We start from the raw sequence: 15955 nt of genomic DNA on the forward strand, positions 1-15955 counted from the left end.
GCAGCAGCCAGCAAGCAAGCACTCTCAGTCGCAGTCATAAACGTTGCGCTGGCGCAGCAGCGCTGGCGCTGTCGACGTCGACGTCGCAGCACAACAACAATGCCAACTGAGAATTTGTTTATGTGCGCGCTGCGCAGGCGCAGCCAACTTCAAGACGTCGACAGCTCTGCTTTGCCCCGCCCACCTGCTGTTGCTGTTGCTGCTGCCGCCGTAGTTGTAGTTGTAGTTGTTATTGTTGTAGCACTCGTTTGTTGCCAAAGTTAATTGTGTGCGGTTGCCGCAGCTTGCCCCAAACAGCTGCACAGTGTGAACGCAGAAGGGTTTCGCTCTCCCTCTCTCTCGGTTTCTTTCATTCTGCACCTATGCCTTGAACAATCGATGTTTATCGAAATTAATTATCGATAAGCTAAAATATTTTATATTAAATAATTATACATATGTACGTATAATTACTTTAGTTAGAAAATAATAATTATTGATAGCTATGTATTGGGCACAATTAATAACGCCTCTCAATTGGACAACAAAATTCCGCAGTTATCGAGAAGCGATAAAAACGCCTTGTACCAATTAATTGACAACAAAATGCAACGGAATTTCTTCGGCAATCGCTTTGTTGTTGTTGCTGCTGCTGCAACTGCAAGTGTAACAACTCAATAGAACCAGTTTCGTTGCATTTTAACGCTATCTGCAACTACTGTGCATACCACTGTCGGCCACATACTCTAAACGTCGTCTTTTGCGGCATTCGCCTCAGCTATTTCATTTATTTCGCCTGCTTCATTCTACACACACACACACATACACATACACACACCTTGGCATGGCTCAATGGATTCTCTGTCTCGCTCCTTCTCCATCTCTATCAGTTACATGCTCTTTACATATTTCTGCATTGTTGTTGGCGCCTGAGGTTTGTCTAAGTTCGTCTGTCTAAGGTTGACTAGTTGTCGACGTCGTTGACGCTAATGTCGACGTCGACGTCGCCGTCATGACATCGCACAGTGAACTCACATGGGCAAAATTAGTTTGTCAATTTCATCTGCATATCGCAAACTCTACATTCTTAAATATCTTAAGAATCTATTTATGTCGTTTAAAATGTTAATAAAAATTTAAAGCTTACCATATTCACTTGTCGTCTTTTGAGTGTTGGATTTATCACCTAACATTTAGCATCAGTATTTTTCATATACCGCTTATAGAAATGAATGCAAATAGAAATGAAGAATATTGTTGTACAATTATTCAATTATCGGCCTGTAAAATGCATATTTTTTCTTAAAGTATTATTAATCAAGAATTTTCTGAATTTCTTGAGCATATTATTCAAATAAGAAATATAAATAACTAATATATAAAATTATATAAAATGTACAAGCAAATGGGCTAAGCCACTGTTAATATAATATATTTTATCGCTGGGATAACACTATAAAATAATACTCATAGAAAATAAAAATAAACTATACAATTAAGAATATATTATTTATACTTTCAAATAATATAAATAAAATCTATATAATTATAATATTATTCAAATAAGAAATATCGTTCCTATAGCAAACGAATAATAACTAATATTATATATATAACTATAAAATGTACACGCAAATGGACTAAGCTACTCAATACGTAATTAATGTTAATGATATATTTTATCGCTGGGATAACACTATAAAATCCAAAAATAAATCATTTACACTTACAAATATAAAAAAATACAAATAAACTATACACTTAAATAAAAAAGAATGAAAAATATAAAACATAAATTTTTAATAAAAAAAATTTTATATTTTCGAATTATGTAATTAAAAAATACAAATAAACTATAAAATAAAAAAAATCATAATAATAGAATATACAATTTAAAAACAAATAAATAATTCAAAATAAAATAAAGAAAATATTATTTTTGTTTTTAAATAATACAAATAAATTCTATCTAATTAAAAAAAAAAAACAAATAAATATGTCAAACTTATGGTCAGTGGCTCACTGTTCACTTCTCTGCAGACGCAGTCGCAGTCGCTGCCGTCGTCGCTGCTGACGTCGCTGTCGACGTTGGCCTACCATTTAACATGTCTGTTATCGATCGATTGGAGTTGTCGGCTGCAGAAAATTGTTGTTGTTGTCGTTGTTGTTGCTGTTGCCATTGTCGTTGTCGTTGTCGCTGTCGTTGTTGGAGCTGCCACAAAAACTATGCCAACAATTTGTGTGCAGGTGTCGCGGCAACAACAGAAACAACAAAAACATCAACAATAACAACAACCACAATTCAGCCAGCTGACTACAAATTTCGTCAATTGTTAGGCTGCATGTTTTTTTGTACGTTATTTTTTTGGAATTTGGTTTTTGATTTTGATTTTGATTTTGATTTTGTTGTTTAATTGTGCTCGCCTCGCTGAGTTCTCCACTTCCATTTCCATTAACATTTACTTTTTCCATTTGCATTAACATTTTATGCAAAACATTTTGCGAATTTGTGTGTGCAATCAACGGAGAGCCGCAAACAACGAGAAACAATAACAATAACATGATAAAAAAAAAATATGTATGTATATAATATGCTTGCTTGCTGCCTCTAGGCAAGTTAGCGCAACGCGCAACGTGCAACGCGCCGCATTTGCAACTTGTTGCACGTTGTAATTTTCCGCTAATTTGGCGGCGCGCAATCCCAACGCTCTATGGCTTTATCAGTCAAGTTAGCCACAGCCACAGCCCCAAACTACCTGTTTAATAGACACCACCTTCCATCTCCATCTCCTCCCAGCTGCTGCTTCTGGTCAGCACTTGGCCAGCACTTTGGGCTTCCGCATGTTGCGCTTCGCTGACAACACAAGGCCAGGAGGAGCTAAAACGCGGCACGCTGGACAAGTCAGTGGCGTTATTACTTACCGTTAGGCATGTGCAACAGCAACAGCAACTGCAACAGCAACAACTGCAGCCAAACATTGCCGCTGTGTCATGCTGTTAGAACCAGAACCAGAAGCACAACCACAGTCCGAAACCGCATCGCTTCCAGCGATAAAAGCTTACAAGTTTCCTGTTAATAGCTTCACAGCTATAAAAGCTTTTAAGTGAGGTTATGTACCTCTCTTAAAGGGTTCTGCAAAAACAAAAAGAAAAATAGTATAGTCAAATAGTAAACTAAAACTAAAGTAAATATAAAAAAAAAAGTCAAAGATATCAAAAGAACTGTTTAAAATCTTTTAAAACCCAAAATATTTAAATAAGAACTACAGTAAAGCTTTTCTTTTAGTGAGGTTATGTACCTCTCATAAAGGGTTTCGCTTCTGCAAAAACAAAAAAATAGTAAATTAGAACTAAAGTAAATTAAAAAAAAACAAATTTGTCAAAGCTATCAAGAGAATTGCTTAAAACCATTTAAAAACCAAAATATTTAAATAAGTACTAAAGTAAAGATTTTCTTTTAGTGAGGTTATGTACCTTTCATAAAGGGTTTCACTAGAATAGTCAAATTGGAAATTGGAACAAAAAAACAATTAAAGAAAAGAAAAATAATCAACATTATTAACAGAATTGTTTATATGATAAACCAAAATATAGAAATTAAAACTAAAGTAAATTAAAATAGGCAAAACTAAACAAAATAAAAGCTTTTGTTTTAGTCAGGTTATATACCTATTATGCAGAATTTCCCATTTACAAAATATTAGAATAGAAATGTTTAGAACCTTTGATAAACTAAAATATGTAAATTAGAACTAGAGTAAATTCAAATAATAATAAATCAAAGTTTTTTTTATAAGGTTGAATACTTCTCCTAAAGAGTTTCTCTTCCGAAAAACATAGAATAATAAATTAGTTTAGAGCCTTTACTAAATCAAATGAATAATAAAATAAATTTAATAGATCGAAGAAAAATTCAAAGCCCGCATTTTGTTGAACTTTTTACACAATTTCTTTATTGTCATTAGGTAAATTATTGTTATGGTTCATCATTAGCAAATTTGCAACATAGTCGTAATGATATCGAAGTTAACTTTATACACCATATGCGTACTCGTCATTATTTTAACATAGATCATAGTTTACTTAATATTCTTTAATGGTGATCAGTACAATTGTTATTTTTATGTTTTATTTTTTTTTATTTTTTAAATAATATAAATGACTTTAAGACAAAGAACTATGCATGTAAACTAAATGTGCATAAAAGTTCTTATATATGAAATCTAAAAAAAATAGTTAAATAGAAAAGAGCACAAAAATTATTCCCAAAACACTAATGCAATAATCATCATCACAAATGCAACACAATCGAAATTCAACTTCATTATTATAATCAAAACACATCATAATGAAGATGAGAGCGTCTTAAGCTAAACATTTAGTTCATTCTTTTACTTCATCATTGTTTAATTGGTTTTAAATGTTCTTTATAATTTTGGATTTACGCTTTGTTTGTTTACTTTCGTTTCAATAATTGTATAAGTGGAGCGAACTGTGGGTTGGATTCGATTCGGTTTCGTTATCGGTTTCGATTTCGATTTCGGTTTTTGGAATACGGATTTCCTAATTTGGAATATAGAGATTGTTGTGAATTTGGGGAATATGGTTGTATATGGCTTTAAAACCGCATTTCATAATTATTGTCAACATCGATAACACTTAATACAGTTAAATATATATTATATGTGTATATATACTATATGTATAGATAGATGCACTTTGTATATTATATGTGTAAATATACAGTAAATAAATCGATTGATTTTTCATTGTTTTGGTTTTTCTTGGTTGCTTTATGGTTTTTTGTTTTCTGCTTTTTTTTTTTGTTTTTGCTGTTTTGCACATTCAACACACATAAATGTAATATAATTTAATGCAATACAATGCAATACAATACAATATAATATAATTTAATACAATATAATATAATATAATATAATATAATAATAATATATATGTATGTATATTTCATATAATATAGAATATTCTCTTTTCTTTTTCCTAGTTCTTTTTTTTGGTTTGGTTTTGGTATATGCGATGATATTCGTATCCTTATCAGTATGTATATATAATAATTATTATCGGCACTCCCGATTTATGTATATGTATAGAGTTCTCATTCGTAGTACATTCGATACATTCGATCGATTGACTGAATCGATTTCGGCTAAAGATGAACGGTTTCGTTTTTCAATTTGTTAGGCATTTTAAAATACAATTGCGTTTGCATTTGGAATTCTTTGTTTTTGGTTTTGTTTTTGTTTTTCTTTCAATCTAATTCAGCATACCCGCTTAGTTAGTTAGTTAGTTAGTTAGTGTTGTGTTCTAAAACTGATCCGGAACTCATGGGTAATAAACTACATTGGCTCTTTATCACTTTTGGCTCTCTCTAACTAGTCTCTTTTGCTTCTGCTTCTGCTTCTACTTTCATCTTCATCTTCATCTTAGTATTATTATTTGATATATATGTTAGTCGACGTTCAGATCGTAAATTTTCTTTGGAAATCAAAGAGCATTTCTTCTAAGCAATAACAAGTAATCGGCAAACGTAAAGAAACATCTAGAAACACTTAGAGATAGTACTTATATATTGTTCTTTATGCTCTTTAATACCCTCTACCCCCAGCAACAGGCATCGGATCTTAAGCTAGCTAAATGTTGGATTAAACATAGGAATTATGTAAGCCTCTTTCTGTGTAACAAACTAGTATTTTTTTTATGATATAGTATTTGAAACGCCGGGTACAGGGTATATGCTAGTCAAGTTTAGCCTTAAAATGTAATAATAATGCGATCTGATTTGAGTTTCGATTTCTCTTATCAAATAATTATTGCCATGAACAACACTGAAAGCTGACAGTGCTGTAAAGTATGTTATGTTCTTTAGTTTTGTAGGTGGTGCTCTGTCTGAGATCAAAAGAGATATAACCAAAGCGAATATATGATATGGTATTTTTGGTATTTGATATTTGATATTTTGCATTGCTTTATCGATAGAAATACGTATAACATTAAGAAGTTAAACGATGAAATCACAAACGGTTTACAAAACCTAAACAACATTAAATGCTTGGAGATGCTTTAACATACAATAGTACAAGATATGATAATACAGATACACGTTAGCTACTATATAGTTATATATAAACTATATAGTAAATAGTTTTATTATAGTATATTTGATATAGTCAGCAATCTTTTGCGGGGTTCAAAACGATTTCCTTGCAATATATATATATATATATATATATATATATATATATATATATATATATATATTCTTATTTTGTTAATCGTGTCTGTAGAATATATATCATATACATATACATAGTATATTCTCCTTTTCCTAATCGTGTGTGCAAGGGCATCGCATATTCGGCTTGCCGAAGAACTCGATTCTTTCTTAAACTTTGCTTTCTTTTCGTTTTGCTTTTTCGCTTCGTTTCGTTTCGCTTTTGGGTTCGTTTTTGTTTCGTTTTTTTTTTTTTTGTAGAAATCAGATGCAAATATGGTCAACGACGGGTATACGAAATCGGATATGTAAAGACGTACGTACGTAGTACAAGATATGTGGGTTACACCACACACATAACAAAAAAAAAACTGACAATGCCGAACACACAATAAAATTATATACCGTAATATACCGAGGAATGCATTTCACAGACAACAAATACAAAAACAATAACAAACTTACTTTTGTTATTATTTGGCTTACTAATTTTATCTGTCGTTTTTGTTGTTGTTGTTGTCTGCCATAATTATTATTGCGAGTGCATGTGTGTGTGTGTGTGTGTATTGAACATACTAATGAAGTTATGCGGAAATATTTTCTAGATTTCCATTTGTTGTTGTTGTTGTTGAAACCGCACACTTGACGTCGAGTTCACCATTTGCTTTGCTGCCTGTTCCTGTTTCACTTTTCGTTTTCGTTTCTCCATTTTTCATTTTTTGTTGTTACTATTATTATTACATTTATTTTTCTTTTTAGCTGTTATTGTTATGTTTGTTGTTGCTGTTGTTGTTTTGTCTTTAGCGCAGTCTTTGGGAACATATTACATACACAGAGTTAGGGTATTAAATGTCGTTTACCGACGCTCGGTGAGCGAGTTTTGCTTTTGCTTTTTCTTTTCTTTTTTTTTTCTTGGCTGTCCGTATTTACAGTGAGTCGCATTTGCGTTTCGATTTGTTTGTTGTTGTTGTTGATCATTTTATTGTCATCGTTGCATCTGCTACTATGTCTGCTTCTTCTTCTTCTTCTCCTTCTGTGTCTGCATCTACTCCTCTTCCTCCTCGAGCGATTTCTCGGGCAATCCGTATTTGGGACAACACATTCCCTCCGTCCCGTCCATGTTGAAGCAGAAAACGCTGCGCTCCAGCTCAGTTGGCTCATGCGGCACAATGCCGTGCACCTCTTTCAGCTCCGCCTCGGGGAACCAGGCGGGATCCGAGTCCTCCACCACTTTAATGCCGCACAGGCTGCGTGCGTTGCATGACAAACAAATTTTCATTGACGAAATGAGGTTATTTGGTACATTTAACTATTGCATCATTCCAAAATCAAAATCTCAATGAAACGGTTATGACTTGACTTAACGGTGTTACCATTTCAAATATATTCTTAATATATTTGTATATATGTATGTATTTATGTATGTCATGAAACGGTTGAATCGGGCAAATCGGTTATGGGAGCACTGTTAAGCTAGATATGTCTCATGGAGTTACATTTCAAATATTTTGAAATAAATTCTTGATATTCATGAAACGGTTATGAATCGGGTGAATCGGTCATGGGATGGGATACAACGTAGTTGAGGTGTACTGATAATAAATCGGTTATGAACCGGTTAAGGTTACGGTTATGTGAGAAAAGTGAAATTAGCAGTTATGCCAACTTATTTAGAGATAAAAACTAGTACAAATGTAATGATAATGAATCGGTTATGAACCGCTTAAGTGTTAAATGTTCATATTAACATTGCGATGACTTACCGCAATAGTGCAACCAGTGGAATCCAGAGAATGGACGACAGAATCAAGGCAAAGGCAATGACAATACACCAATGGGGCCACTCCATGGACTCGGTGGCGCCCTTGGCAGCGATCCAAGCCGGATAGCTGCTGCCCTCGGTGACCAGCTGATAGAACGAGGCCAGCAGAATGGTGACCATGGCACATGGCGACAAATACTTCCAGCAGAACATCCAATAGAAGCCCGGCCTCGAGCCCGTCATCATTTCGATGTCATCGGAAAAGCGACGCACGCCATAAATGTAGCTGATCGAGAGACACTCGAAAAGCGCGATGATCAGCAGCGGAAAGTTGCCGGCAAAGCTGTCCATTAGCTGAAAAATGTAGCTGCCAGCGCCATTGGCAAAGCACATTGAAATGATGCAGCACGACAAGCAAAGAGCCTGCAAACAAAACGAAAGAGAGATTAACGATGAAGTAAGAGTAAAAAATGTGAAGACATACGCCAACGATATATTCCTTGGGCAGATTGGGAAACAGTTTCATGTCCACCAGCGATGTGACGACGCCCTCCAAGGTGCCAAATTGCGAGTCAATCCCGAGCGTGAAGAGCATGAGGAAGAAGAGCACGGCCCAAAGTTGAGCGCCCGGAAACTGATTGATGGCCTCAGTGAAGATGATAAAAGCGAGTCCAGTGCCTGAAGCGCTCTGTAAAGTATCAAATATCAAATATATTTCACATTCCAAACCATGTCAAACACCACTCACATTGGCCAGCTCCTGCTCCAGATCGCAAATGGGCAGATTATGAGTGCGATTCTGAGCGACGAGTCCGGCGCGTTCCTCAGTGCAGCGATCAAAGGTCGCCGTGGCCTTGAACCCGATGACGGCAAACACAACGACGCCGGCAAACATTGAGGTGCCGCAATTGGTCAACGACACCAAAATGGCATCGCGATAGCAATTGTTATTCGCCGGATTGTACGAGCTGAACGCAATCAGGCCGCCAAAAGCCAAGCCGAGCGAGAAAAAGATCTGAGTTCCGGCCTCAAGCCAAACGACAGGATCGAGTAGCGTCTCCCAGCGTGGCGTGAACAGATGCGCAACGCCATCGGCGGCGCCTTTGAGTGTGATGCCGCGAAAGAAGAATATGATGAGGACCACGTAGGGAAAGATGGCAGTCATGTAGACAATTTTGCCGGACGATGTGATGCCCTGCACCATGCAGATGTAGACGAGGAACCACGACACAATCAATGCAATCGCCATGTGATAATTGAAACTCTCCGGCAGATCAACGCTCTCCGAGCACTGCAACGTGGTGCGATACCAATAGAATTGTGTCGGCGACGATGCCACACACTCCGGCTCATGATCGTACGTGTAATTCTTGTACAAACGCGTTGGGCAATCGGCCCACGGCAGCGGCGATTCAAAGCTGTGCAGCAAATAGATCAAGCACCAAGCGATGATCGTATTGTAGTACAGCGCCACAATAAAGCTGACCACAGCGGACGAGATGCCAATGCCGCCTAAATAAGGCGACACCTGACTCCACACTCCGATGGCGCCCTTGCGCAGTCGCTGGCCAATCGCCAGCTCCAGATAGAAGATCGGTATCCCTTGAATGCACAGCATTATGAAGTAGGGCACCAGAAAGGCGCCGCCGCCATTTTTCTGCGCCAGATACGGAAAGCGCCAGACATTTCCCAGGCCAACCGCATAGCTGGGAGGGAAGAAATTGAACAATAGCCGAAGGTTTCATTAGTAAACATAAATATGTACTTGAAAGTTTAGAGGAATAGCTCAAAAATATACAAAGTTTTAGCGTTGAACCGCTTAAGAACCACTTCGAAACTTTAAGCCTGACAATTAAAATAAAATAAAAATCTATTTGACAGTTTTCAGCTTGAATAATCTTTAAACTCTTGTGATGAACCGGTTCGAGGACACTTTTGAAATGTCTTTGAACCTCTTGGAAACTTTAATATTCTATTTGACAGTCTTCCGCTTGAATAATGTTCCAACACAAGTGCTGAACCGATTTTGAACCACTTTTGAAATGGCTTTGAACCACTTGGAAACTTTAATATTCTATTTGACAATCTTCAGCTTGAATAATGTTTCAACTCAGGTGCTGAATCGGTTCTAAGCCATATTCGAAATGTCTTTGAACCACTTCGAAACTTTAATATTCTATTTGTCAGTCTACAGCTTGAATAAACCTCATACCTCAAACTCTTGTGCTAAATCGGTTTTAAACATCTTTGAAAATGCTTTTGAACCACTTATTAATCTTCAGCTTGAATAATGTTCAAACTCTTGAACCACTTCGGTACATTTCAAATTTGATTTTGAATCACCAAAAGAAGATTTTATAGTAAAACTCGAAACTAGTTAGTTGGAATAGTTACGATCCACTTCCGAGGCAAATTTATGATTATAGTATTAAAGATTAAGTAATTGCAAAATCAAATACTGACTGTTAAAAATTTTGAACCACTCCACTGAGCTTGAGCAGCACAAAACTCTCGTAGTTTTAACATTTCGCATACTCACCCAATGGTGGCGAGCAGAAACATGATTTTGCTGTCCCAGCTCTCGCGTTCCTCGCCCTCCTTTTCGCCCTCAACGATGTCCTGCTGCTGCTGCTGTTGCTCAACGACGGCGGCCAGCTCGGCCTTGGTTTTGCTGGTGCCAGCATCGGAGCCAAACGGTGGCTCCTGCTCCAGTTCCGATGACTCATCGAAGGCATCGGACATGAAGCCCTGATTTGTGGCGCCATAGAGCGGTTGATGGTGATGATGCAGCGAGGTGTGATGATGATGACTGACGCCATGCTCCTTGGGCACCCAAACGACCACGTAACTCCTTAAAATGCAATTCAATTAATATATTTTACTTAATATTTAGTATATGACTTACCCGCAGCTCCAATTGATCGATGCTCTTTTGGCTCTTGAGCACAATATCGCGCGAACTTTGACGGCGCAACAGTTGCGCTGTATTTGCCATATTTATTATATTCAAACGAGTAAAAGTTGTTTTTTGAAATTTGTTGTTGTTTTGGTTTTTTGTCTAATTTATTGCTAATTTACGAGTGCGTTTTTTTTTTGTTGCGATTTTCAATCGGTCAACTTGATATGCATGTGCATGTGCGTGTGCGAGTGTTGTAGCTGCTAGCTATGCGGCGCGCGTAACTAACGACGACCCAATCGACATTCTCGTTGCATACTTTTGTGCGCTAAGCAATAATATCAATGGACGCCATTTTGTTGCTGCTGCGCTTTGTCGTTTCACTTTCTATTGTATTTGTATTTTTGTATTGCAGTTGAGTGCTAAACAAATGGTGAGCCAAATAATGGATATATCTAAACCAAAATTAAAGATATCATGCATTTAACAATTAATCAATCTACAGTACAGACATGCAATATATGTTAAAATACCCATAGTCACACACAGGACATAAACTGATTGACTTCTATTTGCGAAGCGTGCGACAGTGCGACATTCGACCATAATAAATCAATCAACTGAAGCTTCACATACAACCACCCACATTACATCCACACACACACACAATGGCCACCCACAACAATTGTAATTTTGTGTGACACAGAGAGAGTTTCAATTGCACTGACTGATTAGATGGACAATATTCCCATTACTACGGCACTCAGTCCTTTGTTTACTGTTTCTACTCTTTGCTTAAGTTCATTTAAGCTGGGCTAATGGATTTCATTTTAGTTAATTTTCGCATAGAAAACCCTCATTTTAGCTTGATTATCGCAGTGCTGACATATCCTTTTACTATGCTCGTTACTTACATATAGAATTTAACGATTTTTTTATTAACTGTCCTCATGCATACACATCAATCGACAATTTTTGCCTAAATATTAAAGTGGTAAATTGTTTATTTATTTAATGTATACCGTTTGTTTGTATTAAGTGTGCACGTTTGGTTAAGAAAATTTCTGTTGCCTACTTTTCGGCTGGCACTTATGTATGCACACGCAAATTTTGTGCTGCGGCCTTATATAACGTGTAACTACGAGGATACCAAAGCGGGGGAGTTTAGCGGGCAGAGCGAGATGCCAAAGGGCAGCATCTGATTGCCTGCTTCACTGACTGACTGACTGACTGACTAACTGTGTATTCCACGTGTATCGCGTAGGTGGGAGTGGGTGGTAAACAGGCCTTAAACTTTATTAACCACCATTCGCACAGATGTTCATTTAATATACATATACACTACACGCAAAACGTAACAAAAAGTAAATACACACATACAGACACACATACATGCGCGTACTTAAAATTAATGTATGTATGTATTACATGAGAAGCTAGTCAACGTAGGAAACGCGCAAGCAATGTAAAACCTGGCAACGGAGACGCAAAAAGAACGCGCCGTGTTGCTGCTGCTGCTGCTGCTGCGTCGGCTGAAACTGCAGGACGTTGGCAAGAAACTGTTGAGCTGACAGACACAAAAGTCGTTGTTCGCTGTCGCAGCATTCAGCTTCTGCTTGCTGTTGCTGCTCAATTAAGCGCGCGCGCAGTCAACGACGAAAACACGACAGCGAACCGACAGACCGAAAAGGATGGCAATGGCAAGCATCATTGCGGGGCTCGGGAGGCAACTGGGGTTATCAATGAAATGCTTAATGTAAACATAAAGACCGAAGCAGCGAAGGGGCCAGCAACAAATTAGGCCAGCTGTTAAACAGATGTACATATGTGTGTGTAACGGTTGCAATTTTAAAAATTCGCGAGCACTTACTCAAGATATTCATACTGCACTTAAAATTAAACGAAAATATGACTTACATATAATAATGCTGCTTTTTTTTCAACTCACTTCACTTTAATGGCGTTCACTTGCAGATTTTTGCATTATAACTGTTTTATTCAAGTGTGACCACAAAATGCCAATCATCAGTTTCAATTGGTATATTGATATATTTGCAAAACACAAACAATAAAACGCTTCATTTTAAACAATATAACACTTTTTGTCTCCATTTGAGTGTGAGCCACCAACTGATCGGACTTCCGTTAGAAAATTTTGATATTAAATATTGATTAAAAAAAATGCGAATTTAAAAAAAACGATATCAATAGATAAGTATCGAACATTTCGAAAAGCCCCTCTTGTACTTTTAAGTATTTTTATAGCAAAAATCGGTAAAGCTTCTTCAGCGTTGTTTAATTAATTAAATTGACATTTTAATAAACCTCACGAAATGTGAATTATATTTAAAAAGGTATCAATCCCATAAAATGGACACAATTAATTTGATTGATTAATTATTATTTGCGAAGCAAAATCGATATGCCACTATCGATATATAAATGCATTGACAATCGGCGCACAGTTTGTTGTTGCTCACCAGCTGATGGCGCTGTAAAGTTTACAACGTTTGCCAAAAACGATTTCATAATTAACCCAAGCACATAGACACAACGCAATTGAAACTACAACCGACAACATGGTATTCAAGTGCCAGGAAGACAGTTTCCTCAAGCAGGTAGAAACCATAATCCCTACAAATCCCTGTTGCACTACAAATCCCTGTTGCAGTTCAAGACAACAATCGTCTCATGCGATTTTGCGACACTGGACTGGGTGGCCGACGATGACAACCGCAACAACGGAGAGACACGTCAGCTGCGCGGCTTCAATGTGATCTGTGAGGACACGATACTGTTCCCCGAGGGTGGCGGTCAGCCCTGTGACTACGGCACCATCAATGGCCATCAAGTGCGCAGCGTGCAACGCAAGGGCAGCACAGCGGTGCACTTTGTGGAGTCCCCGGGCAGTTTCGAGGAAGGCAGCGAGGTGCAACAGCAACTGGACTGGTCGCGGCGTCTCGATCACATGCAACAGCATTCGGGGCAGCATTTGATAACGGCGCTCTTCGATCGTGAATTCAAATACGATACCACATCTTGGAATCTCGGCCAGAGTGTCTCGCATATACAGCTGAGCACACCGCATCTGATCAGTCGCGAGTCGCTAGACCTAATTGAGCGTCAGGCCAACGATCTGATACGCGAGGGACGCGAAGTCAGCGTTGTGCTCGTCGATCCGGCCACAGCGCTAGAGTTTCAGGATGCACGGGCACCGCGTGGATTGCCCAAGGATCATGAGGGTTTGGCGCGTGTTGTGCGCATCGCTGGCATCGAGTCGAACATGTGCTGTGGCACCCACGTCACCAATCTGTCGCAGCTACAGTGCATCAAGCTGCTCTACGCCGAGAAGGTGAAGACAAACGTCCACGTCCACTTTGTGGTCGGTGAGCGTGCGCTGCGCAAGCTGGGCGAGGTCTTCCAACGCGAACAGCAACTGACAGCGGCACTCAAGTGAGTCTGCCACCAATCGTGATTCAATTAAATTCGGTTTTAACACAGTCTATTCCACAGAGGCGGCGCGTCGCAACACTTGGAGCTAGTGCAAAAGCTGCAGCAGAATGTGAAGAGCACACGCAAGTCGTTTCAGCTGCTGCTCAAGGACTTTGCCACAGCCGAGGCGGAACGTTTGGAGGAACTGCCTAAGGCACAGCGTCCCAAGTACTTTGCTCTGCATCGTCGCGACGGCATCGAAGTGGATTTTATCAACACACTGCTGCGCAATGCGCCCGAAGACATTCTCTACTTTCTCACCGTCTCCGAGGGCGTCGCAGCGGGCAGTTCGGCCAAGGGACACATGGTGTTGCGTGGTGATCCTGCTGTAGTGCAGGAGATGGGTCCCAAATTCCTCGAACTGCTCGAGGGCAAAGGCAATGGCAAAGAGAACAATTTCCAGGGTAAAATCAACAATTTGGCCAAGATCGAGGAATGCACAGCGCTGCTCGAGGCACATTACAAGCCCAAGAAGGCAGCGACAGCGGTGGAGCCAGCGAGTGCATCCTAAGATGGAACATATAAAACATATAACACATACATATATAACTGTTGTACAATTTATATTACACATAAAAAACTAAAGGCAGCGAGCGAGTGTTAACGAAGAAAAACAAATGTTTGATGATGATGATGAAAATCGTCATCACCTCGTCACAGATAGTTAATGTCGTAGTTGCGCATCTTGTGCTTGAGACGCCAGAACTCATTCCAGCAGCCCACATCGATGATGCGCTGATGGAAATTCAACAATCCCACCGAGGTGTATTCACAGACTGCCGGATACGTGCAATCGTCCTCGTCATACAGATCCACCCACATCAGTGTGCAGATGCCCAACGAGAGCAGTCGCAATTTCTTCTGGTTAACCGCACGCTCCAGCATCGTTAGATAGTTGGCGGAGTCAGGATTCTGTTGATCTGGAGGCAATGTGACCATGCGATTTGTTTGTTTACGCAATAGCGTCATAAACGCCGCCTCATCGGGATTATTGCGTGCGGCCAGGTAGAGCGTGAGCACTCCGGTGCCATAGGCCAATGCCTTCTTGGGATTCGCATAGGATTCTTTCACAACACCGGCGCCCACTTCGCCGTAATCACGCAACAAGCCTTTCCAGTAATTTGTCCACTTCTCGACGACGGTGCCTTTGAAGCGTTCGGGCAGAGTGAATTTCTCCTCGATGCGCACACGCAATGCACTCAGTCGATCGCCCACACGCAGTAAACGCATTTTCCGGCACTTGAATAGAGTTTTTAATTGATGTTTATGCAACGAAAACAAAAATTTCCCATAAAAAAGTGTACGTACGTTTTTACTAGCACAACAGACTAATAATCGAAAGCATTGTCGATATTTATGACAAGCAGCTGAGCGCAGTAACTATCGATATGCGTGCTTTGCAAGGCAGGGATCGATGCATCGAATCAGTTAATTTAATGATATAAGCATTTGTTAAAAGAAAATATAAATATTTCATATTTTAAAATATAAATATAATTTATATGTTCACCAATGTATGCAGATGCGGCACAACAATTGATTGGAAGCTTTTATTGCTATCGATGCCTTGTACATACTCAAAGGGTATCGATAT

General features: G+C 38.7%; 3 protein-coding genes across 3 annotated transcripts; 1 reads left to right on the top strand and 2 right to left on the bottom strand.

The window, feature by feature from the left end:
• Positions 1 to 7127: 7127 nt before the first annotated feature.
• Positions 7128 to 12209, bottom strand: LOC132796578 (sodium-dependent neutral amino acid transporter B(0)AT3). The gene is given in 8 exon segments (XM_060807797.1): positions 7128 to 7458; positions 7975 to 8396; positions 8458 to 8661; positions 8722 to 9679; positions 10513 to 10805; positions 10807 to 10824; positions 10879 to 11291; positions 11892 to 12209. Coding segments are annotated over 7 exon segments (2187 nt in total). The 5' UTR covers positions 10969 to 11291; positions 11892 to 12209; the 3' UTR covers positions 7128 to 7256.
• Positions 12210 to 13337: 1128 nt separating this feature from the next.
• LOC132796978 (alanyl-tRNA editing protein Aarsd1-B) lies at positions 13338 to 14872 on the top strand. The gene is made up of 3 exons (XM_060808366.1): positions 13338 to 13487; positions 13541 to 14322; positions 14383 to 14872. Exons 1-3 carry the CDS (start codon positions 13449 to 13451, stop codon positions 14870 to 14872), a joined length of 1311 nt encoding a protein of 436 aa, XP_060664349.1. The 5' UTR covers positions 13338 to 13448.
• A 143-nt stretch (positions 14873 to 15015) lies between these two features.
• On the bottom strand, positions 15016 to 15763 carry LOC132796979 (mitochondrial import inner membrane translocase subunit Tim29). The gene is made up of 2 exons (XM_060808367.1): positions 15670 to 15763; positions 15016 to 15600 (listed from the first exon to the last, which is right to left on the bottom strand). The coding sequence occupies exon 2, from the start codon at positions 15589 to 15591 to the stop codon at positions 15016 to 15018; it is 576 nt and encodes a 191-aa protein (XP_060664350.1). The 5' UTR covers positions 15592 to 15600; positions 15670 to 15763.
• Between the last annotated feature and the right edge of the window lie 192 nt (positions 15764 to 15955).

The sequence above is a fragment of the Drosophila nasuta genome, chromosome X (assembly GCF_023558535.2).
Source record: "Drosophila nasuta strain 15112-1781.00 chromosome X, ASM2355853v1, whole genome shotgun sequence".
NCBI classification, from domain to species: domain Eukaryota; kingdom Metazoa; phylum Arthropoda; class Insecta; order Diptera; family Drosophilidae; genus Drosophila; species Drosophila nasuta.

What these genes read in the sequence shown, in the direction of transcription:
- LOC132796978 (XM_060808366.1), top strand. Translation starts at nt 13,449, where the DNA reads ATGGTATTCAAGTGCCAGGAAGACAGTTTCCTCAAGCAG. An exon ending in AAGACAGTTTCCTCAAGCAG is followed by an intron (nt 13,488 to 13,540) that starts GTAGAAACCATA and finishes TCCCTGTTGCAG; the next exon opens with TTCAAGACAACAATCGTCTC. An exon ending in CAACTGACAGCGGCACTCAA is followed by an intron (nt 14,323 to 14,382) that starts GTGAGTCTGCCA and finishes TCTATTCCACAG; the next exon opens with AGGCGGCGCGTCGCAACACT.
- LOC132796979 (XM_060808367.1), bottom strand. Translation starts at nt 15,591, where the DNA reads ATGCGTTTACTGCGTGTGGGCGATCGACTGAGTGCATTGCGTGTGCGC.